Source organism: Coturnix japonica, chromosome 11 (genome assembly GCF_001577835.2).
Source record: "Coturnix japonica isolate 7356 chromosome 11, Coturnix japonica 2.1, whole genome shotgun sequence".
Taxonomy (NCBI): Eukaryota; Metazoa; Chordata; class Aves; order Galliformes; family Phasianidae; genus Coturnix; species Coturnix japonica.
Window position 1 is genome coordinate 6,576,277 of NC_029526.1, and position 22,911 is coordinate 6,599,187.

The following is a 22,911-nucleotide window of genomic DNA, read 5'->3' on the forward strand; positions in this document are numbered from 1 at the left end:
CCTGTCTTCACTATTTCCCCTTTCTAATGAGCTTCTGCTTGCTGTAGCGTTTAGATCCATCACCAGTTAGCTCTAATTCTTGTTCCATTTTAGGTGCAGCGCTTGAGCTCTTACTCTGTGCTACTTTAAAGAAAATTCATTTCTTTTATTCAGGGATTTAATTTGTTATAATTTCTGTTGTACCTGTTGTACCAAAAGCCTTTTGTTGTCTATTGCTCAGCTCATGAAGGCTAACAAGGGTCTGACCCTCTGTGTCCTTTCTCCAGTATTCTATACCCAAAATGACCCAAAGGAGCACTGTCTGTTGGGAACTCAAGTTCTAGGAAGGACATTTTGTTTATCTGCAGACTTGCTGGACACCTTAGTTTGAGTTCATCAAGGTCAAAATGCTGCAAGTCTAAGTCCGGCGGATTTGGAACCAGTCATTTTGTCAGGGAAGTACAGAAATCAACCTTTGCTCTTGGTGTACACGGTTCCACCCCTCACCCGCCCCCCAGAAAGAGCTGGCGAAGCAGAAAGTTTCCAGTGTGCACTGCCACCATATCTCTGATTGATCCCAAGGAGGACAAGGCACGGGCTGCTGCCCTGCGGCCCTGGCTCTGCCTCCAGCTGGCAGTTCAAGCAGGGCCTTGTTTGCAGATTCTGTAACGCTGCTTGTTAGCACAGCAGCATTGGGAAAAGGCTAACAGTCATACAACACATTGCACAAGTCAAAGCATATGCTTGTAATAAAGTAGTTGAATGAATACACGCAGACTTGAAATTCAATAGTTTGATTAATTTCCCACGTTTAGAAATGTACGTAGTGGTAAATAAATAGGGAGGTGTCCCTGCCTATAGCAGGGGTTTGGAACTAGATGATCTTAAAGGTTCCTTCCAACCCAAACCATTCTGTGATTCTATCTTCTTGCCTTTGAATGTTAACAGCAAAACTCACAGTGACTTCAGGAAAGGTGATCGAGTCAGTATGACTGCATTTGTATGTGCCGCTCTGACTTACTGAGATTTAGCATTCCTACCTACACAATGAGGAAAGTAAAGCTTAACTTGTGAGCAAAGGTACTTGGAAATTAGTTAATGAATGTTTGTAACACGGTTGTGCAATGACCTATTAAGGATGAAGTGTCTTCTTGTATTTGCTTATGGAAATCTTCCTTTCTCTCACCCCTTGCCCCTGGAGTTGAAGGGCAGATAGCATGCATAGTCACAGGCTGCTGCTACACCCTGTGGAGGAGACCGTGGCTTTTGCACGTTGGCCTGAGATGATTGATAGGCACAATCGGGCAGCTTATGCAGCTGGTACAGACCATACGGATGCAAGTTTCAGAAGCTAGAGAGTGGAGGTGGCACGTAGTGCTTTCAAGTGTAGTCCTTTGATTCCCAATGGCGCGTCCCATCTTTAGTTGTAAAGAAAGACGATGTTTGGTTTTCTTGCAGACATGAGAAGCTGAAATGAATTTCACAATGCTGTTGAGTGGTTGGAGATATGGAACAACAGCAAATGTTTAAATACATGGAAAGCTAGATACGGAGTTGGAGAAAAGCCTTGATAAACAGACCAACAGCTGCTGTCACATGTTTGCATGATGACAGAGCTTCAGCAAGCTGCTTATCATGAATGGGTGCATGGTTTAAACCACATGATTATAATAATGATGTGGTAGCTGGAAGCTTGTTTTTCTTATAATTTTTCACTTAAATAAATGCTCTGGATAGAAAACTACTCTTAAAATGGCAAAAGGATTTTAACTATATTTAAGTAATAATATTTGAAGGACATTTGATTTTGAGGAGACATCAAGAAAACAAAAAATATGTTGCAAAACTTATGTTTTTTAGGCAAAAAGACAAGCTGTTCTTGTGTTCTGTGTCATACAAGTATGAGAATGAGGAGGGCCGCTCTTCTGCAATACTGCTGATGGTGGTAGTTCAGAATATAATGAGCATCTTCAGAGAAATTCCTGCTCTGAGTGTTCTACCAGCTGAACATGAACAGTCAAGATCTGGTCCTGAACTCTGTGCGCTCAGTGGAAAAAGTGCCAGTTCAGTGACTTTGTATCTTAATGTTTACTGCCTCTCGTTCTCTTGTGATAAGCAAAAATAAAGTCCAATCTCCAACCCAAAGAACAACCCCAAAAGGAAACATGAAACACTCTATACATTTTTCTCCATAAGAATTGAAAAGGTACTCTGTGAAAATAATGGAATTCAGTTTTGAATAGGATACTTCGTATACAGGACATTTAAAATAAAACTGGATGATTGTATTGAAACCAAACTGTTCTGAACAACGTGTGAACTGTAATAGTTTTGCACACCTGCGATGGGAAATTCATGAAACCACAACCTTGAGTCTGCTTCTGGGTTTGGTTTTATTCACCTTAACTGAGAAGGTCCAGATATAGGAGAGAGTCTTTAACATCGAGGGTGTATGAGCTAGAAATGTAAATGTTTGTTTTGAGTTTCAAAGGAAGCACTGTAAGAGTGTTGATATATGGCTTCTTGTGGGTTTTGTACTTGTAAAATTGGAGCTGCATACCAAAATGTAAGAGCCCCATATGGTAGGCATTCCAGTGAAGGAGAGAACCCTCAGGTCCCAGATAATTCAGATCAGCCAGACTGCACTGTGGCAACTGCATCGAAAAGAAACCATCAAGAACAGACACAGAACTTCATGTGTAGTTTTTCATAAAATACGTGAATGGCATCGCTTTATTATTTTCTCTTTTAAATTAGTGTAAGACACATTTTAAGTGAGGCTCTGTCTTGCAAAGTACCACTGTTACTGACATAGAGGTTGGGTACCTGTGCCCTTAAAAATATATTTGTTGCTTTTTCTCAGTTCTGGATTAAACCTCTAAAGGGATACAAAAGTGATTTTGACACAGTAGTAGTTTTTGACATTCAGAACTCAAAAATCCTGTGTTAATAAATAAGAATAATCAGAAAAAAATATAATAGAATCACAGGGCAGCACAGGTTGGAAAGGACTTTGGAAGATCATTGGGCCCAACCTTCAACAGATGTCTGCATGGTAAATCTTAAAAAGCAGTAGTCTAGCAATGAGTGCTGTCTTGTTTGTGTCCAGTAGGGAAAAATGTTTATTTTTGTTAAAGTATTTGAACAGCTGTTGCTGACTATTTTATTTGCTCCGAAAAGAAAAGGAGGATATCGTAATAGGACTGTGTTAGTTCCCTTGTATATTCATTAACTCCTTTACTGGCCGCTGTCACACACACTGCAGAGCCCCCTGCTGTTAGGAGCCATTCAAAATATTTTGTTTATGTTTTGCTATGCCTGAAACTTCTCGGTTAAGTTGAGAAACAAAATCCTGAAATATTTTCTAGGTTCTATTTCATGATTTAATCTCAGTCCAGGAACAAATCTGCATGTCTTTCCTATATAGAACACAACTGTGCTTTTGGCAATAGTCACGGTTTATAGAAAATGTAAACTTGTCCTTGTGTATCTGTGGAGAAAGACCTCTGCTGGCAGCTGATGGGTGTAGGCTGAAGGCAGCACACATCGAGAAGGAAAACAAAACCCACCCTCCGAGAGATAATTGAAATACTGACAAGAAAAGGAACACAAGTCAGCCAGTTCAGTTGCTGTGCACACAGCAGAAACCATAGCACAGAGATGGATGCTCACAAGTGCAGAATATCTTCTCATGCCCTGTGTTGGAGCTGGACTTGGAGCAACAAATGGCTGTGGAGTTCATAGGCATTAATTCAAAGAATGAGAGAAAGAGTGGGAGAAACAAAGAGGCTACAGAGCACTGACATGAACTGTTAAGAATGAGGCTCATGGAGGCAGGGCAGAAGCAAATCAATAGGTTGTACTGTTCTAGGAAAGCATACTGCACATGATGAAAATGTTTGGCTCTTTATTCATCATACAATAATTGTTAGTAAGGATGGAGTGACATGACAGACTGAGAATATATTTTCAGTGTCTTTTTTTTCATTTACATATATTAATGAATATATAAAGATCTATTTATATAAAAATGCGAAATCCAGTACAGTAAGTACAGTATGCTGTACCGATATGGATCAGAATCTAATGCATTTAGGTGGCTCATGGTGGCTTCATGGAGTCCCTTTCCAATGCAAGGTATGCTCCTCTCCAGTAGAATGCTTTGAGATGGCTTTTCCCTCTTTGGGGCAGCTGCTAAAGAAAGAGTGAAGGAGTATGGGAATAGTGGAAAAGTGGACTTTAAACAATTCACTGGTGATTTTAACCCTCCAATTTCCTTGTTTTGCATATGAAAAAGAGCATAGGACCAGAATCGTGTCGCTCTGTTTTGGCCAGGAGCTCTCTTTGCGGAGCTGCCCTGATAATTACAGAGATAAGCTGCCAGCAAGAGAAGTGGGTAAATGACTGAGTGATTGTACTTGGACCTGGAACTGCAACCTTCCTCTTCAAAGATGAGATGTCTCTACTACTCCTTGGGTCACAGTTTTCAAATTTAAAAAAAGAAATTTTTTACCCTAGAAGTGTTACCTGTGGGCTCTGTCATATGAAAAGGTGAACTGTCAGGAGTACTGAGAGGAACCACATTCCCAGTGGTTAAGGTGGGAATGCACCTCTTTACGGTCATTATGTTATGTGACATCCCTGTGTTATCTCCTGAATATTCTCATTTTCCTTAGTTATAGATAGATGATATTTGTTGTTCTCTATGCTGATTCAGAGGACATTTCAGTTTTTGCAGTCAGTGTTTACGTTACACACAGCAATAATGTTGCTTAGAAACCTGATGTAGAGTACGTGTGGGCTTTTATGAATCTGAAGCTCCATTTTCTGGTTTCACAGAGCCTGTAATAAAACAGCGTCAACAGCTGAGCTGAATAAATCAAGCGAGAGCGAGGCTCCAGACAACATCATTTGGCATCTGGGAGACCATTATCTGGTCTGTAGGGATGATCAGCAAACCATGGGAAGGTAAGAGCATTCAACAGGCCTTCAGCTGTAGGGAGCTTTACTCTGTGAGGGGTTAGGAGAAGTGCTGGTCTTCTGCCTGAAGGAAGAGGTGTTTTTTCATTTGACAAGCAGGGAAAGTGACTTGGGCTGTCCTGGCCGATGAATAAATGCTCTCTGTAGATTCCTGTTTACCAAGAGCTGACCAGATGCCTTGAAATAACTCAGTGATGAGGTAGTAGACAGCATTAAAATTAACCTTTAACAAGCGTTCTCTAAACTGCAGTTAGGTGAATTTCCTTAAAAGAAAAATACAGACAGAAGCCTGACTAAGAACACCTCCAGTGCTCTTCCTCCGTGTGGAGGTGCCGCAAGCTGAGTCCAATTTGAAACAACCAAACAAGATTCTGTTACACCGGGCCCAGCGCCAGCCTCGCAGATGCTCCCATTGCTGCCCTGCAAAAGCATCACAGGCCCAGTGCAGCCCTTTAATATTTGCTGGCAGCTGCACTCGGGGCTATTTTAAACAGAGATCTTTAGAAAAACAATTTTCTGTTGAGGCTTTGGTGCATTTTTCTTCTGTAGACGTTTTGTAGTATAAGTATAATAATAATTAAAAAAAAGATACCCAAACTCTTAATAGAGATTGCTTTCCTCTTTGAGATGTACATTTACGTGCTGTTGCAGGGCTCTAACTTCTTGCAGTGGGAGTCTTTCAAAATGTTATTTTTGGAGATGATGTGCTCTGGAGATGATGGGCTCTGGGGGTGACGGGCTCTGGAGGTGACGGGCTCTGGAGGTGACGGGCTCTGGCGCCCGTTGCTGAGCGCCCCAGGAGCCCCCACAGCCGAGCCGAGCCGGGGCCGTTAATCGTCCCCGCGCCCCCTCGCGCTCTGTAGCGGCGGGGCGCCCCGTGCATCCAATCCGGCAGCGCGGGCGGCTCCTCGCGTACGAGCCCCGCCCCGGCTCCTGCCGGGTGGGCCGGGCTACAACGGCGGCGTTGGGGCGGGGAGCGGCTCCTTTGTGGGCTCCGGGCCGGGCCCTGCGTTGGCCGCGCTCGCTGCCGTTGGTGCGCGCTCCCGGCCGGCGCCGCGCCCCCGCCTTCCTCTCCTCCCGCCCTCCCCGGACACCGAGGGGCGGGGCGGCGGCGCTCCGGCGGCAGCAGCATCAACAGCAGCAGCGGCAGCGGCAGCATGTCGTCCAGCAGGGCCAAGAAAGTGAAGATGGCCACCAAGTCGTGCCCAGAGTGCGACCAGCAGGTGAGGCGGGGCGGGGCGGGGCGGGGCGGGGCGCGCTGCGCTGCGGGAGCTGTGCTGTGCTGTCAGCTCCTCTCGCCTGTCGTTGTCTCTCGATGTACGTGCTGTAGAATATGCGTTTATAGCGGTAATGCCAGGAGCTGCCAGCCAAGCTGCTTGGTTTTCAGAGAGGAGGAAAATCTGCGCTGTTTTGTATGAAGCACGGAGTTGTTGCCTTTGCAGACGCTGGTTGTGCACGCTGTGCTCCTCACTTGTGCCAAAGGATTCCGTGACATGCAGCGTTGCTTAGGCGTCGGTATTGTTAAGTAACAACAAAATATATCAAAATACAATTAACATTGTAATTTATACAATGCAGCCCATCCCTGGGATGACTCGCATGCCTGGGGCCGGTCAGGAACTGCTCACTGTGCTGCTTCCTCATGGAGAGGTTTAGAAGGAGCAAAGCTGGGAGCTGTGCTGTGATTCCTCCCGTGTGGTCCCAACGTGTGTGTGCAGCGTTGTTTACCTCCCACCGCAGTTGTGCTCAGCATACAAACATATATAAACATATATAAACATAACATACAGTTGCTGTGCTTCAACACGAGCAGCAGTTGGGCTGTTGGCATGTGATACGTTTGCCTTCACTTCCTACTGGTGATGATGTTACTCATAAAAGCAGGCCGGCTCATTACAGCCGTGTTGCACTGCTGGAACAATAGCACAGCGCTGCAGAAAGCTGCCGTGGGGCTCGGGTAGGGGAGAAGGCTTTCCCGTGTAATTATGGGAAACACATTTCTGTTTGATCCTGGAACGTGACTGATATCACATTTTCAGTTAAATCCTAAACCCAAAAAGCTCTCGCAGCACTTACTGAACAAACTCTGTAAAACCACTTGTTCTGACCTGCTTGGTTTTTGTCCTGTTCCTACACATCCCGGAGCAGCTGTGAGCGTTACGCTGCGTGGGGCAGCCTTTCATGTTTTAAGCAATGCATGAACCACTGCAGCTGCTCACATGTTGAGTACGTCACTGCAGGGCTGGTTCTGAGAAAAGGAAGCTCTGTGCCGAGTTCTGATCTTTAGGTTGGTGAAAGAAGAAATGGAAATGAGTGAGAAGTCGAGTATGAGATAGGTGGTTTTTGCTTTGTTCATTTGGTTTTATGTGAATGATAAACTACCAACACTAGGAAGGGCGAGTAATATCACAGGCTCTTAAAGCTGATGCTGCAACTTTGTTCTGCTCCTTAGAACTAAGCCAGATGATGTGTGTATGTCAGCACAGACGTGTCATTAACAGGAATTACGTGCATCTTGGCCTGACACAAGAATTGCTCACCAGGCCTTACTTTCCAGAGACAAGTGCTTTCCAAGACAACAAGGAGCTAAAACCTTGCCTCACATGCTGCATCTTTAAAGCTTCTTTAGAAAGCGAGGTGCTTTGCCCCAGCACTGCTCAACAGCCCTCCATGCTGTGGGAAGGCCCCTTGGTGGCCGTGTCTTGTACTTGGAAATACTTAGCAACTGATATTACAGTATAATACTAAGTAATGTTTCTTAGGCTTTTAAACATTGTTTTTTTAGTTATTATTATTTTTCCCTGACATTTAGATGATTTGTAATGACCATTTAGCGTCATTGGTTTTTTATTGTGTTGCTTTTTCTGTTACGGAGTTTTGATTGTATTTTCACAGCCCCAGTAAATGAGGGAGCCTGAGATCCTTGAGGTCATTCGTGGGAAATAATTAACCTTAATTTACCTCTGAGTGATCTTTCTTGTAGGAGAAACTCAATTTGTTTTGGTTAGGAAAACATTGAACAGACTCAAATAGCATTTGCAGGACTGTGCTGCCTCAGTGACTGCTGTAGGATGGTTTGTGTAGTAGGTAATTGTGAGAGGATAATTGAGAGCCTTGGGTGAATAAGCCCCTTCCAAACTGCTCCCAGATACTGGCCCATCTAAGTGCCAAACCTATAACAATATTGCTCTGTTAAGGGCTGTGAAATTAATTGAAAATAAAAAACACTGTGTTTCCTTCAGTTTCCATTGCTTGTTCTCTGCCTGTGGTGGGGTTCTGATTTATTTATAGTTTTGGCAGAGCCCGGGGAGGTCATTATTGGAGTGATCCAGGTGTTCAAAAGTGGGTTTATAATGTAAACAAACCTGAACAATGCAGATGAAGTGTCTGCTGGCTAATGTTTCTGATACTCTCATCTTGAGATGTGAACAGTGAGTTGAGTCCACATAAGTCTGCTAACTTTGATTTGAGGGTTAAATAAACCTCGATTACAATTGTTTTTAATGTCAGTGTTCCCATTAAAGGGAATAACCATGGCTGCAGTTCCCTGGGCTACATCAGGTCACTCAGTACTCTGTTCCAGAGGTGATGTAAAGGAGTTGACATATGCTGCAGGGAGCAAAATAGCTTATTTATTTTGAATAGCAAGTTCCTCTTTAAAATTCGTGTACTGCTTTCACATTTGTGTTTTAGCCACTTGAATACTGGAAACCTTACACAGGTCTGGTACAATTCAGCAGGCAGCCATCGCCCTGCACTCCTTGCTGTTGCAGTGAATGCTGGCAAACTTGTAGAGACCTGTTTCAATTTGGGAAGTTACCTCTTGCTTCTTTTCCACACTCTCCTGCTTCAACATGATTTGGTTTTAATGGTATTTAAGTCTATTCCAAATCTTTGTTTATGGTTGCTTTAATTTGTGTGTTCGGTCTTAAACCTTATCAAAGTTAGATGGGGTATTCTGTATTATTTTAAAACATCTCGAAAGATTTTGGGTTTAGCTGAAGATGACAAGGTTTGTCATTTATCAGCGTCGCTCTCTTAAAATGCTCAGAGTAAATCTTGGTCGTATGTCTTGTAAGCACAGCACTTCCAAATTCTCCCACCTTGGTTTGAATTGCCTGTGGCAGTGTGTTGCTCTGGGCTGGTTGATGGAAGCTCTGTAGCATCTCAGGCTGTGTCTGCAGCCAGCTTTGGGCGAGCTGTGGCAGGTTATGTGTGTTTTGGGTCCTTCTGAAGCTCCCTGGCCTTGTCTGAAGCCCTGTTGTAGTGTGGTACAAACGCGTGTGTTTCACTTCAGGCTCTGTTGTGCCTTTCATTCTAAGCTGCTCCACTGGATGAAGGGGTTGGTTTTGATTGTTTCTGAGTGTGAAAGAAAACACGTTTCTATTCTAATTCACCCCTGCTTTGATGCCTCCCACTTTATCCCTTACCCCTTCCTGCCAGCCTGGAGAAAAGGGCTCAGAGTACAAAGCACAGCAGCGTTGTGTTCTGTGCTTGGTTTCTGCATGGCAACCGCATGATGGGAAGGCTTCGTGGGTGATTAACAGCAGAAACTGGTTTTACTACTATTAAATATAGCTATGTGATGGTTCAGGCTGTAGTTTTTCAATAAATGGTAGATATGAAGAGGTAGCTCTGTGGGGATGGAATGCAATATACTGTTGTGTTTTGTTTCTTTTTCATCTGATAGGAATTCGGCCATAATTCAAAATGTTCTGAAATACTTTTCTTTTGCTTTCTCAGGTTCCTGTTGCATGTAAATCGTGTCCCTGTGGCTACATATTTATTAGTCGAAAACTCTTGCATGCTAAACGTGCGGAGAGGTTGCCACCCATTACAGGTAATACATAGAAAGATCACGAATTAAGCGATAATAGCTCTTCTGCTTTATTTCTTGGAAGCGAAGAACAAGGTTTTGTGCTTCTCTGTAAACTAGCTGCTGTCAGTTCACTTTCCTTTGAATTTGTGCCTAGTATTTTTAATGTAGTAGTTTTTCAGATATAATGGGGAAAATCTGGCAGTTTCGGTCTTACATCCTTTGTACTTGCGGTGTTGGCATTTATTCAGTGTACACTATAGCTGCTCGCATTAGTCACTGTGCACAACAATCCCTTACAAAAAGCTTTCTGTTAATGTTTTGAAGATAAAAGTCCACATACGTCAAAGGGATCAGATTTCAGAGCACATGCTGATTGAAGCTGGGTTTTCTGAAAGTCAAATTGTTTTTTCTTTATGTTATACTGAATTTTGCTTACTCATGAGCACTAGAATGGCACTCTGTATAAACTTGGTGACGTGTCTCATTTAAAACCAGGTGCATCTTGCTTCTTTTTTCATGGTTAAATTAAGAAAGTCCATTTTGTGTCCAGTTCACATTTCCTTTATTGTCGGAGTGCATGCTGAAAAAAATGGCTAAATATGCATTCTGTCATAATTAACAGTCCTGGTAGGAACTGGTGAGAACAAGCACCTGGTGAGGGATATTGTTTTTAATATCGAGGTATGCTTTTTTTCTAAATTATTCAAGAGTTCTACAAGACTGAACCTAAGAAGTCGATATTTTTGTATTGGTGTTCTGAAGGGTCCTTGTAGTTTGAAATGTAGTAGAAATTATAGGATGATATGCTAGATTACAGTATGGAACAGGTTAGTCAATCTGTGGTATTGTCTGGAAGGGTTGATCAATTTTCTTTTCCACTCCCCAGCTGTTTTAAATAGAAGTTACCAAATGAAGTCGATGGCCATAGTCTGATAGAGCAAAGCTCCTGAATGATTCAGCTTTGCAGGTGTGGAATACAGCATTTGGATTAAGCTCAGTTACAGGTTAACATGCTGTCCAGTTTTTAGTCTGTCTATGTAAACGAGATGACAGAATCAGAAGGAAACTGATTCCCCAGGAAGAGATATGTATATTTATGTTCTGCTTGTAAGTGGAACTGTAACTTTTGTTTTTACAATGTAGTTACTGCAGAATGGAACTGCAACCTTGCAAATGTTCAACCAGTTTGCATTGAATATCCTGTGGTGGTTGCATACTATTTTCACTACTCAAGCTCACTAGTCTGTACTTAACATTTAAGTGAAACTCATGTAAATGCTCTTTGATGTGTAGGAAGGTGATACACCTGTTCAGCAACAAGTGAAATGAGACATTTAATGATAGCATCCTTGAATTGGTATCCCAGTTTATCTGAGCAGTGGGAATGATTTCAATATTTGTGTCAGAAGAAGTACTTTAGTTCAACTATATGAAAAACCTCACATTTTTAACTTATTCTTTTGTAATGAAAATGAATGTAGTATATTGATGGCTGTGTTCTGGAGAGTTTTTTCCCACATCTTGTTGTGGGAAGTATTGGTATACTTGTGAATGTCATATGTTGTCAAATATTATTTATATTTGAATGAATTAAAGGCTCAGTCCCTCTAATCAAGAAGTGCCATTTTGCATCTGGCACCTTAATTTCCTCATGGATGTCATGAATATGTAATTGTCCTGTGTATGGGGAAATTGGTGATCACAGCCTGAACCTCTGATTAATCAGCTGAGGCAAGTGTTGGGTCAGCTTTGGGAGCACAGGTGAGAGTAATTTAGCTGTGCTCCTGGAAGCACAGCTAAGGTCCTCTAGACCTCATTTAAGGGCTGACCACCACTGAGGCAGCATCTCTTGGAGATCGCTTCTCGGTGGAGGTTGCCTCAGTGGTTCCCAGCAGACCAAAGGCTTCCGTATGGGTGAGTTTTTCCTGTAAATAACCTTTTGGATATTTACTACCATCTTTTCATTATTGTCACTGTACATCCTGTATTGACCTATAAATGTTATGAGGAGAAGTAAAAAAAAGTTGGGTGGGTGAATGCTGAGAGTAAGTTATAAACAAAGATGAGGACAACCACAGATCACACTGTCTCTATTCATTTGCACAGAAAACAAGAGTGAGGCCAAAAGGAGACGGACAGAGAGAGTTAAGCGAGAGAAGATAAATTCTGCAGTAAATAAAGACTTAGAAAACCGAAAGAGATCAAGGTCTAACAGCCATTCAGATCATAGCAGACGAGGAAGAGGAAGACCTAAGAGTGCCTCAGCCAAAAAGCACGAGGAAGAAAGAGGTATGAGAACTGGAGAAATATTCATTGGGTTCTCTGCTTTAAGATGTTTTTTTTTTTTAACTGTTATTATTAATAAACTTCTACACCATTCTGTAGAGTAATTAGACTAGATCAGTCAATACCACATATAATATGGAAAAGGGACTGTTGCACATACGTAGTGAGTTTTGGTTTTATGATATTTTGGTGTTCAATTGGAAGGAATTCATAATAATTAAATCAGTATTTTTATCACCATATCAAGTTTCATCATGTAGACTGAAAGCCCTGGAACATGCTTTGTGTTTTTTTGTGATGCACTATTCTAGATCACAAGAACAGACAAGATGGTGGCTGTAGTCAGAGTGATTTGTATGACAACATTGCTTAAAAGAAAAAAAAGTTATTGAAACCCTTTAGGGAGCCTGAAGCAAAAAGGACATGTTGAGTCATTGCAGTGACCTGAACATTTACCCGTGTTTCTACATAATATTATTGCGCAGGAAAGAACGTCTCCTTACTGATTAAGGTGCCTGCTGTTTTTAGTCTTTACACAAGAGGCTTCTACATACACTGCAGTAATTCTGGAGTCCGTCAGGCATGTGGCTATCACTTAAGACTTCCATGCTTAAAAAACCTGGTGGTGTTACATTTGCTACCATCGTTGCTTGTGATTTACTGATGACTGCGCCTTCACACAATGTGGAGCTTCCCTGTTTAGTGTTGATCTGAGCTCAGCTTTGTCTACGTGCACCTGTAGGGTCATTTCTAGACACTTTTCTGAGTCTAATTCATGCACAGCTTTGGTTTAAAACTTCTACATGCTTTTTGGGTTGCCTTATGAGAGTACGTTCTTTTTGTATCCCCTGAAAAAATGGAAAGCAATCTAAGCAATCAAAAGAGAAGTCCATTCTCTGTGCAATGTTTCGTAGTGTCTTAAAGAATTTGAAGGCATGAGGAATATCTAGAAAACTAGGCCAAGTATTTTTGACCTTTTGCTGCATGCTATGGAGAGTGTGAGAATATGCCAGTGCTCTGAGATGGAAAATGAAATATAGATGTAGTGAGGTCTTTACTTAAGAATGCAGATGTGTGTGTGGGGGGGGGTTTGTTGTTGTTATTGTCACATGTCACTTAAGAAGATTGCCTTCATCTGCTTATTCTTTAATGGAACTGTGACTACTGGTACTGTTTTTTTTCTTTGACCTCTTCTGCAGAACTGGTGCAGAGCTCAAGCCTGTGCCTCCTGGAATTATGTTAGCACATCCCTAGTACAACACACTTAATTGGTTAGGAATAAGAGGGCAAATGTTATTTCTTACTTCTGGTTAATGTACAAATTAAGTAAAAAGTCAGTAATTGGATGCAGTGTCTATAAAAATGAATTTGGCAATGCACTCATCATAAGATAAGCGATTTCTCTAAAACAAGTGAACACTGGCATTTCCAACTTTGTGGTTTATAAAACTGGCTGAACTGTTATGTGGGAAGTAATTAGTGGGGATTTAAAAAATATTCTGCATGAAAACATACTAAGCAACTATAATGTCTGCTCCAATTGAAGTGATTTTTGTGTGCCTTGCTCAGCTAGTCCTTTTATCAGTGTGTTGCACTGAGTGTTTGACATCAGGTTGGATAGGACTTTAAGCAGTGTTACCTTGTGAAAGATGTCCCATGGCAAGAGGGATTGGACAGATAATCTTTGAGAGTCCCCTCCAGCCTGAAGCATTCTTTGATTCTTTGGAAGTTAGCTCTGGATTACAAGACACTAGCTTGGAATTAGATGTTAAATACTTAATTTTCTTTGTTGCTTATGTATTGCTTGGATATTTTGGGTACCGCTTGATTGCCACCAGAGATTGTGCTCTTTCTTTTTTCCTGCCAAAAAAAAAAAAAACCAAAACAAAAAACAAATCAAAACTTGGAAAAAAGCAACTGCTTTTAAGTTCTTAGGTATTTGCTTAGGCTTCTGTGTTACCTAATGCTTTCAGATGGACAGAGAACACCTAAATTAGACGAATTATCTGCATGCTATTCTGTCTCAAGACCACCCAGCTGTGAAAAGTTCCTTCCTGAGGACATCTGTAGATTTGCTTCTGCGATTGCTTAATGCTCTTTTCATATGTAGTGTGCTTTTCTCCTGTTATGTCAGTGCTTTCAAGCCAGTTCTTTTCTATCCTTTCCTGACTGGTTCACATTAGAGCTTCGGAATTCAGCACCAATTAAGAAGAATGGGGAATGCAGAAGTTTTTTTTTAAATAATCTGTTTTTCCTGTAGATTCGTTAAGAAGGAGTTGGGGAGGGGAGGAAAGGAAGATGACATCAATTGAGGGGATATGTTAGAGGGCTGAGACCCAGAAGAGTTGCTTCTGTCACGTTTCAAAGTGATGTGATAACCCTGGGAAATAAGAACTTCTCACTAAGAGCTTTGATTTGTCAGAATTGTCACTGTTGGTTTTTTGTGAAAATGCTGCAATATATTTTGAATATCACTTCATAATAATCTGATATTGATTTTGCTACTGTTGTGTCGTAATTTGGTTTTGCTATGGGGGCTGCAGTACGTAGCTGGGCTGGTTTGCAGGCTGCCTTCTTATGTAGATAACAACTTTGTTGTTTACCAGGTGTGAGTCTTACGAAGATATTTATGTTTCAGTACCCTGATACTGTTTCAGCTGAAGTAGTAAAATTGCTTGAACAAATTTTCCCTTCCCAGCACTTATTACTCTATTATTTGTGCATTTGTTTACTCAGTGTGCACAGTTTAAGTAGTGCTGTCTTGGATAAAAAGAATTCTTAGAATCCAAGCACTTTGGATTTTGAATCCATGCAAAATTTATGAGGGAGCAGAGTCCATGTTTGATTTATGCATAGGGAACAATTTAAAGGTCTGTGGGTCCAGGATGTTGCATAAGGTCTGGGAATGAGTGAGACGTAGTCTAGAAGGACTTGAGTATTTTTACCTAAGGATCCTCTTTGTTGTATGGCAAAGGACTTGATATTTTTAATGTATTACATAAATGGTATTGTGATTTTGTAAGACTGTCTTTTGCTAATAATAGAGAAGTGAGTCAAAACTACTTTCAGATAGGAATGTGAAGTGGAAAGTTTTAATGCTGTCTGAAGAAACCATGATATCCTATGAATAGCTTACAATGAAATGGCAGCCAGATGCAAGTTATTCACTAGTTGCTGTTAAAAAACGAAGTGGTCTTGATGCATAAAGCACAAGACCCATGCTAATCCCCAGTACCATTTGATATAAAGATTTCAATGGATTCTTCAAAGTGGAAGCTTCTTGGGACTGGTTCGTGCTTCCAGAAGGAGCAGGAAGGAAGGGAAATCCTGGGAAATCTGCTTGGCTAAGTCGTCTGAAGTCTATTAACATTAAATGGGGCAGGGAGGAGTGCTTTTAATTTTTCTGTGTACTGACATTCTGGGTTTGCTGGGATGAGGAAGTCTGGGGAAAAAAAAAGTTAAGGGGAGGTCCTTAGATTAGAAAAAGTGAAAGGTTAATATGAAATGAGTAGTGTGTGCACAGTGGCTGTACTGAGAACAACTCCCTGCATTGTTAATATAAGGAGGAGGTGGAGCAGCCCAGACTGTGTGTATGTGTAGAAATTAGTTTCTTAAATTGCTGGGTAGGACTTCTGGTGAAACTCTTTAGCTTCTTTATCAAACTCAGTAAACTAGGAGTATATGGCCTTGTATAGCTGGGAACCAACAGGAATCGCATTGCAAATATCAAACATGCTTTGATTTCTGTTACGTTACTAAGGCAGATTTTGTCTTAGATTTAAGTGCTGATGCATCTCAATGTGTCCTTTCTCTGCCAGGGAAGTGTGGGCTTGTGTATGACTGAGTTGTCTAGAAATCTTTCAGTAGAAGGTTCTGCTGCTGTGTGCATCTAAATCAGTATTAAACCAGAACAAAATGGTAAAGGGTTTTTATTTATTTATTTATTTAGTTACTTTCTCCTGCTTAGTTGTTATAACATACATGCTTGACTTCTCAGGCAAAGCAGTCTGTTGGAATGGTGTTCTTGGTTATAACAGACACTCAAATGTGAAGCCAAATCTAAAAACATTGTGAATGTGGACCCAGTGGAAGAATGTGAGTAGGTGGACATAAAACCATCTAGGTTGGAAAAGACCTTCAAGATGATCAAGTCTAACTGTCAACCTGGTCTACTATGTTTTGCCATATGTTATGGAGTAAGTTAGTTAAGCAAGCTTCCTCGCTTACTGTTATGTGTCTGCAGCCCTGAAACAAGCCAGTGTTTTCAGAGGAAGCTGAGGGGCTTTGCCTTGCTTACTCAGGATTTAGTGTTGTTCCGCCTTGGGGATAAGATTGAAAGTTTCTAGTGCAGAAAGTTCAGGAATGATTGTGGTAACAAATTGGGGTCCTCACTTGTGCTATGCATCTGCTTTTTGGACTTGGGCACTGTAATTCATGTCTTTGTTACTTAGAGGTAAAATGAGGGTTCAAATGTTGTAGTTAATGAGGATATTGTGAAACATTGTTGTTTTTCGGGACAGGGGCTGTTTTTGTAAAAGCAAAACAAACACAACAAAACAACCCAACCAACAAAACAAAGTCACCACCAGGAAACCAAACCCCAGAAAACCTGGAGGAACACTTGAGTTCAGTTTTGTGCCAGGAATCAATATAATGTTAATGACTCATTCTTCCTTAGTGATTAAAGAATAGAAATTCAGTCATGCTTTTGGGTGACTAATTCTGTGAGTCTTCTAGCACCTTTGTGCGAGGCCCTCCTTCCTTATTTCTCTCAGTCCCTCCCTGAGTAGGAGTTATCTGACTGTCTGACTTCTCTGTAATTCCTGTGCGCATTGTAATATTGTAAGTTACATAGTAGTTAATTTAACTTCAGATAATGGAAAAAGCTTCTAATAGTGACTTTTTTTTTCTTCTACAGAGAAACAAGAAAAAGAAGTTGACATGTATGCTAACCTTTCAGATGAAAAGGCCTTCGTATTTTCAGTGGCCTTGGCGGAAATAAACAGAAAAATTATCAATCAAAGACTTATTCTGTAACTTGTAAGCACAATCTGATGCATTTATATACGGAATGGCTATAGCATATTTCCAAGGTGTCATGAACTCTCGGAAAGCATGTTGTCTGCGCCAATAAGGACCATAGTATTTCCTGTTAAAATTCTGCTGCTGTTTTTGGAAATCACATTCTGTCTCTGCAAGTGAGAAAGGAAGTGTTCTCAAGATTGTGCTATGGAAATCAGAAAGCAGAAGTGTTTTATGCCTTGAAGACAAATATTAGACAAATGCTCAGAGAGACTGCACCCATGCTAGAGCACTTCTTTTAGATTTGCTGCCAGAAATGCAATATTTTAAATATTTTCAGAAAGAAATGATTTTCCTTTAAAATCGTATATTTCAGATTTTGGCTGTATTGCAGTTTACATATGTACAGTTCACTTAACTTTTTAATAAATTGATATTCCAATATTTTATTGAGCTGGAAATTAAGTACATTTGTGATACTTTTAAGTGTTCTGGTTTTAATCCTCTTAGAAATCTGGTATTCCTTGTAGGGGTGGCATTAGCTTTGTCTGGTTATTTTTGTGTGTGTTTTTTTTATTTAAAAGATATGATATAATTCAGTAGGAAGAAAACTGAAGCAATTTCATTTAAAGTGATTATTCTGCTTGACAACTTAGTATTGTTTATTACTTGCCTCTAAAATAGGGTTCTGTTTCATAGAGAGTTGTTTTTCAAATATCATGTGCGGTTTTTGGGGTCAGGCTCCTGGGGTTTGAAAGGCAAGTACTTGTTTTGTAACTGCTGTGTGCTAGGTGTCTGCCTTGTCTGGTTGGTAAGTACTTAGGCCCTATTCTTATTTGGCCCATTATTCAGTGGAAAGAGAAAGTCAATATTTGTGATGTAGATTGGCATCTAGCAACTGCTCACTGATATTCCCAAGACATGAGGATGTGTTGGTTAAATTTTATTCTCAACAGCTTTTATTGTCTTTTTAATTTATTTTTTAAATGTAGCTCCTTGCAGTATTGTCTTTAGACAGTTCATGTTATTTAACAAAGCAAAAGTGAGTGTGAAAAGATGAGCTGTTCTGGTAGAAATAAGTTTGGGAACGATATTCAACAATAGCCATTGTGTTAAAATGGTATAATGCAATTTGAGCCCAAATTCTTACATTAATATGTATTTTTTTTTCTTTTTTTCAAAAAAGTAAAATAACCAACAAAAATAAACTTCAAACTGTAGCACACTGAAGAATGGAGATGTGGGAAGCAGTTGCATGTGTAGGATCTGACATACTTGCCTTTTATCACTCTTCTAAGAAGAGGAGTGCACATAATGTCTCAGTTTTTTAGTCTTACTCATAGTTTTCGGTATCACTATTTTAACAGAATTTCTGCCACAGAGCTGATCTGTGGTTGGTAGCAGAGAATTTCATTCAAAAGCTAGGCTATTGAACTCACTGCTTACTAGACATTGCTTAAAGGAAGGAGCTGTGCTTTGAGTTATTTGAACCACAAGAGATGATTTACTTGCAAACTTCTTGCAAGCAGAAGCAGGAAACATGGAAAGCGGTTTTTAATCTTTAAGTTGCAATTGGGGTCCTTTTTAACGATGGTGGAATGGGGTGGGTGTGGAAAAGCACTTAAACCACTAATCTGCATTTATCTTTATTCCAGTAAATGAGAATTTGCGAATGCAAGACCTACTTCCCTTCATCATGTAAATTTCTGCTTTCCAGGGCTGTAGCCTGTCACAGATAAAAGTAGCAAGAACAGATGAGTAACTCTTAAGGATATAATGCATCATAACGGCTGTCTGCATGGTAAGTTAAAGTCAGAATGATAAAAAGGAAGTTCTCATTTTGCAAATTTAAGCTATAGTCAGGTTTGTGTTGCTTCTGTTGCCAGACTGAGATTTACTATGTTAAAAAGAGAGTAAGGGAAATACTACTATTGTCCAACTATTTGGTGCTCTAATCTGCTTTCCTACAGGTGCCTCTTTATTTTTACTCCTGTAAATGGGGTAAATGTTCTTGTAATACAGGTTCTCTTCATCAGAGGAATGCAGCTGATGTTACATGTCATGTAAAGATTTCTACACTTGGACTGGTGCCTTCACTTTACTGCTAAGTACTGAAAAATACATTAATACCTCTCAAATGTGCAAGGCATTTTTTCCTCTTCATTGTTGGAGAATCTTGAACCAGTGATCAGTTTCTAGTTCTGTAGTACTTTTTGTTTTCTCCAGGTCTCGATTCTTTCCCAGTTGTGGTCGTTTTTCTTCCCTTGCTGGTTTCCAGTTTCTTTGCAGTAGCTGTGATAGAAGGTGGTTGCTCCAAAAATATCCCGGGGAGGGGGTAGCTCTTTGCGAGTGGACCACAATGAATCTTGCAAAGCGAGAGTCCAGACTTGCATTTACCACCAGTCAGAAACAGACCACTGTTTCCTATATAGATGGGGCACTTTGGAATCTTCCTAAAGCACTGGTAACTCTGTAACTGTAGTATCTCAAGGCAGATTTCTTGGAATATATTCAGCGATTGAACTGTAAGCTGTGTTGCATTTCAGGATTCAAGAGGTCTTTCTTTGTGTTGGAGATGGTCAAGGGATTAAAAAATAGCAGTAAATGATTGTAAATTATTGTTGTTGAATGTATTGCATCTCAGTCTACAAAACTGTAAAATAAAGTCAATGACAGCTAAATGATGACAGACTAAAATCATCCTGTGTATTGCAAACTATATTTGTGCCTGTCTTTTTAGTATCTCTGACTTGGAAACTTTTTTTTTTCCCTTGTTTTTCCTGAGAAGCAAGAATAACTACGTAACTCATCAGGAACTGATTTATGCAGTTTGTTTTTTGGTGATTAGTTTCAGTGTAAGATTTTAGGGCCTGCCCTGGAATGTTTATTTGGTTCAGTATTACTTAATCTGCTTCATTGTATTTTGTAGCAGAAAGCTTCTTTGAGGAAGATTGCATTTTTTTTCCCCATTTACTTGAAAGAAGATAAAGTGTTTCACAGCTATAAAGGATACTAACTCACTTATGCACCACCTTTATGCTAACCTACCTGCCTTGAGTTAATTAATGTTGCAAATTGAATGGTGTAGGATTTTACTGGAAAGCTGCCTTCTTGGAAACCACCATCTAGCAAGTTCTATTTTGTCACTTTGTTTATTATTATTTTTTTTCCTGATGAACAGTACTTCCCATGCTTCCTTTGTTTATGTATCTATATAATAATAGCATGTAAGACCATCAAGTGGGATCACAGTTTACATTCTGGCTTGGGGTTTCTCTGCATTTACTTTATTCTACTACTAGGTGGCAGCCTTATTCTAAGGACAATTACTGTATATATTCAGGCATTGTTACTATGAAAAGAGCATTCAATTTCCTGTGGAAGTACACTGAAAGATAGTCACTTTTCTTTAGAACATCACTGGGAGGCTGTTAGTGTAAATAATTACATTAGTCCCTGTTTATGGGATCATAGATATGTAGTGTTCATTATTAGTGAGTGTTACAGCTGCAGTGGCATTTCCTTGCCTAGCAAAGGAAAGAAAGCAATCGTAGCTCATTCCTGATATGAGGAGACAGGGACCAGAGTGACTGGGTGGGAAAGCTATGTCTTGAAAAGAGCAGAACGTAGGGGGAGAAACACAAGAAAAGGGAGGGCAAGAAAGAGAATGGAGTTGGCGGTAATTGTGAGAAGTTGTCTGGAAACTGCATGGGAGAATGGTTAAACTATATAGAGCCAGAAAAGAATGGGATGAGAAGAATTAAGCAAGACTGTGTGAAAGCTGCTGGGAAAGAGGCATGTAGGCCTTCTGTGATATAGCATGGGGAGAAAGCTGATTTCCTTATTTCTGGGACATAAATCTTGGCTGCAGGGGCTGTCTGTCTGAGCGTCCTCGACTTGTTGCTACCTGTAAGGTTGAGCTATGTGTGTAACATAGGATTTGTGCTATGCAGAAGTAAGATCCCTTCCCCAAAACTGTCCCCCTTTGTATAGAGAAGGCCTGAATCTGTTCTCTGTTGTACCTTCCTTGTGACTCCTAAAGCCAGGTTTTCTGTGTGATGTGGTGTGTTTTGACTGCAGAATTATCTGTGCATGTTTGCTATGAGGCAAAGCAGATAGAAACAGACTAAGGAAAAGTGACTGTGGTGGTTATAGCTATTTTTGAAGTGTACGCTGGTTAAGTTGGCTTTTGTGAGTTTATTCAGCTGCAGACGTTGTGCCCGCCCAATTTGGAGCAAAAAATAATGACGGAATGAAAGTTTTCTGACAGTTGTACCTGTGTGCCTACTTTGAAGACTTTCAATGCAGTGCAAATCTTTGCAGGCCAATGAAGTTAAAGCAGAATTAAATCTAGCCCAATAGATACTATTCTTTTAGAAATAAATAAATCAGCCTGCTTTAAAGCAATCTGCTGCTGTTTTTCTTCCAAAACAATGAGCTTGAGTACTGCAGTTTTAAAAATGGAATATAATTTATGAGCCTTCCAATCTTGGAGACAAGTCTATATGTAAATAGTATTTAAAATATAAAATGAATATTAATGAGATGGGGAGGCTGTCAGACCTACCCTTTAATACTAATCCATTGCAAGTGGAGCAGCTCTAGAAATGTGCTGATACTGGCACACAGACAAGCCAGGAGCTCATTGCTCTTAAAAGATCCTCATCAACCACAGTATTCGTAAACTTTTGAATACTTGTCCTGATCAGATACAGGAGGAACTCGAGCGTTTCTGGTATCATTACTCACTTGCTGATTTTATGTATTTTCCCCTGGGAGCATTCCTGTATGCTGGCATTCTGTTCTAGTTTGTTGCGTGGATGGAAGAGTAGTGAAAGGGTAAGTTCTTGGTGGAGTTTGGAAATCTATTTTGGAAGGGAATTGTTAACCTTCAGGGAGATGTTTTCAGTATAGTCGTAGTGAGTTAAACTGGGTGACATCAGCGTCAGTAGTTCCCTATTTGTTATTATTAATAGATGACGAAAAGACTCTCAATTGCTAAATTAACTTAATAACTTTTAATATTAAGAAAGAAATTTCAGAGGCTAAAATTCTAGATACTTATTCCCTTTTCAGGGAGGAAGATACCTGTATTAACTACCATGTTAACAGAAAGTTTTAGCTGTGCAACGTTGTTTAGGTTATAACTTAACTGAATGTGAGATGTTTGTGGAGCACTGAGCATCTTCCTGATCTGCAGAGCCTGGTGCAGGGAGATCAGTAGAAATTTTGATCTTCCATTTTACACTGTATTCAGTGCAGGAATTGGTGTCTGTCAGCAGCTGGCTGGGGAAGGTAATGAAACTGAACAGCCTTGTAGCGTTACCTTTTTCCTTCTCTTAGTCTGTGCTTTGATTTGCAGTGATCTAGTTATCAAACACTGTTAGAGGAGTTTCTGGTGTGTGAGCATAGCAGATTCAAATAGTTGCTCTAGTAGCTAAATTGGTGTTGGCTGAAACTTGTGTTATTGTTGGAAAAGCTGTGTGTTTATTCTATATGTAAATAACATTTCATGCCTACATTGTAATAACAGCACATTTTTTTGCCTCTTGCTTTCAGTTTTTCAGTACTGAGGAAAATGTAGTCTAGTATCCATTGTTTTCTGTCCTCAGCATTTAATCTTGTGAGGTGTGAGCTATTTGTTTACTGTGGGTTGAATGTTTTGTAGATGCTTTTGAGATCCTTCTGCAAACACAGTCCAGAATGTGCATCAGAAGACATGAAATGAAAAATGGGAGAGAAAAAACTGTTTCAGAAGATGAAATAAAGGAAAAGCAAAGCTAGCAAAGCGTATCATAATTATATTCTTAGTATTGATGAGAATA

General features: G+C 40.3%; 1 protein-coding gene across 2 annotated transcripts; it reads left to right on the forward strand.

The window, feature by feature from the left end:
- The first annotated feature begins 5,913 nt into the window (after positions 1-5,913).
- C11H16orf87 (chromosome 11 C16orf87 homolog) lies at positions 5,914-18,887 on the forward strand. Of its 2 annotated transcripts, XM_015873977.2 has the most exons (5): positions 5,914-6,182; positions 9,703-9,799; positions 11,885-12,067; positions 16,983-17,104; positions 18,804-18,887. In XM_015873977.2, exons 1-4 carry the CDS (start codon positions 6,117-6,119, stop codon positions 17,099-17,101), a joined length of 465 nt encoding a protein of 154 aa, XP_015729463.1. In that variant the 5' UTR covers positions 5,914-6,116; the 3' UTR covers positions 17,102-17,104; positions 18,804-18,887. The 2 variants fall into 2 exon arrangements, with proteins under 2 accessions (XP_015729463.1, XP_015729462.1); XM_015873976.2 differs by lacking the exon at positions 18,804-18,887 and having other exon boundaries at positions 5,916-6,182; positions 16,983-17,551.
- The last annotated feature ends 4,024 nt before the right edge of the window (positions 18,888-22,911 follow it).

Excerpts from the sequence above, each read along its gene's own strand:
- C11H16orf87 (XM_015873977.2), top strand. The coding sequence starts at position 6,117 with ATGTCGTCCAGCAGGGCCAAGAAAGTGAAGATGGCCACCAAGTCGTGC. Across the intron at positions 6,183-9,702 it reads GCCCAGAGTGCGACCAGCAG|GTTCCTGTTGCATGTAAATC; the intron begins GTGAGGCGGGGC and ends TTGCTTTCTCAG. Across the intron at positions 12,068-16,982 it reads AAAGCACGAGGAAGAAAGAG|AGAAACAAGAAAAAGAAGTT; the intron begins GTATGAGAACTG and ends TTTCTTCTACAG.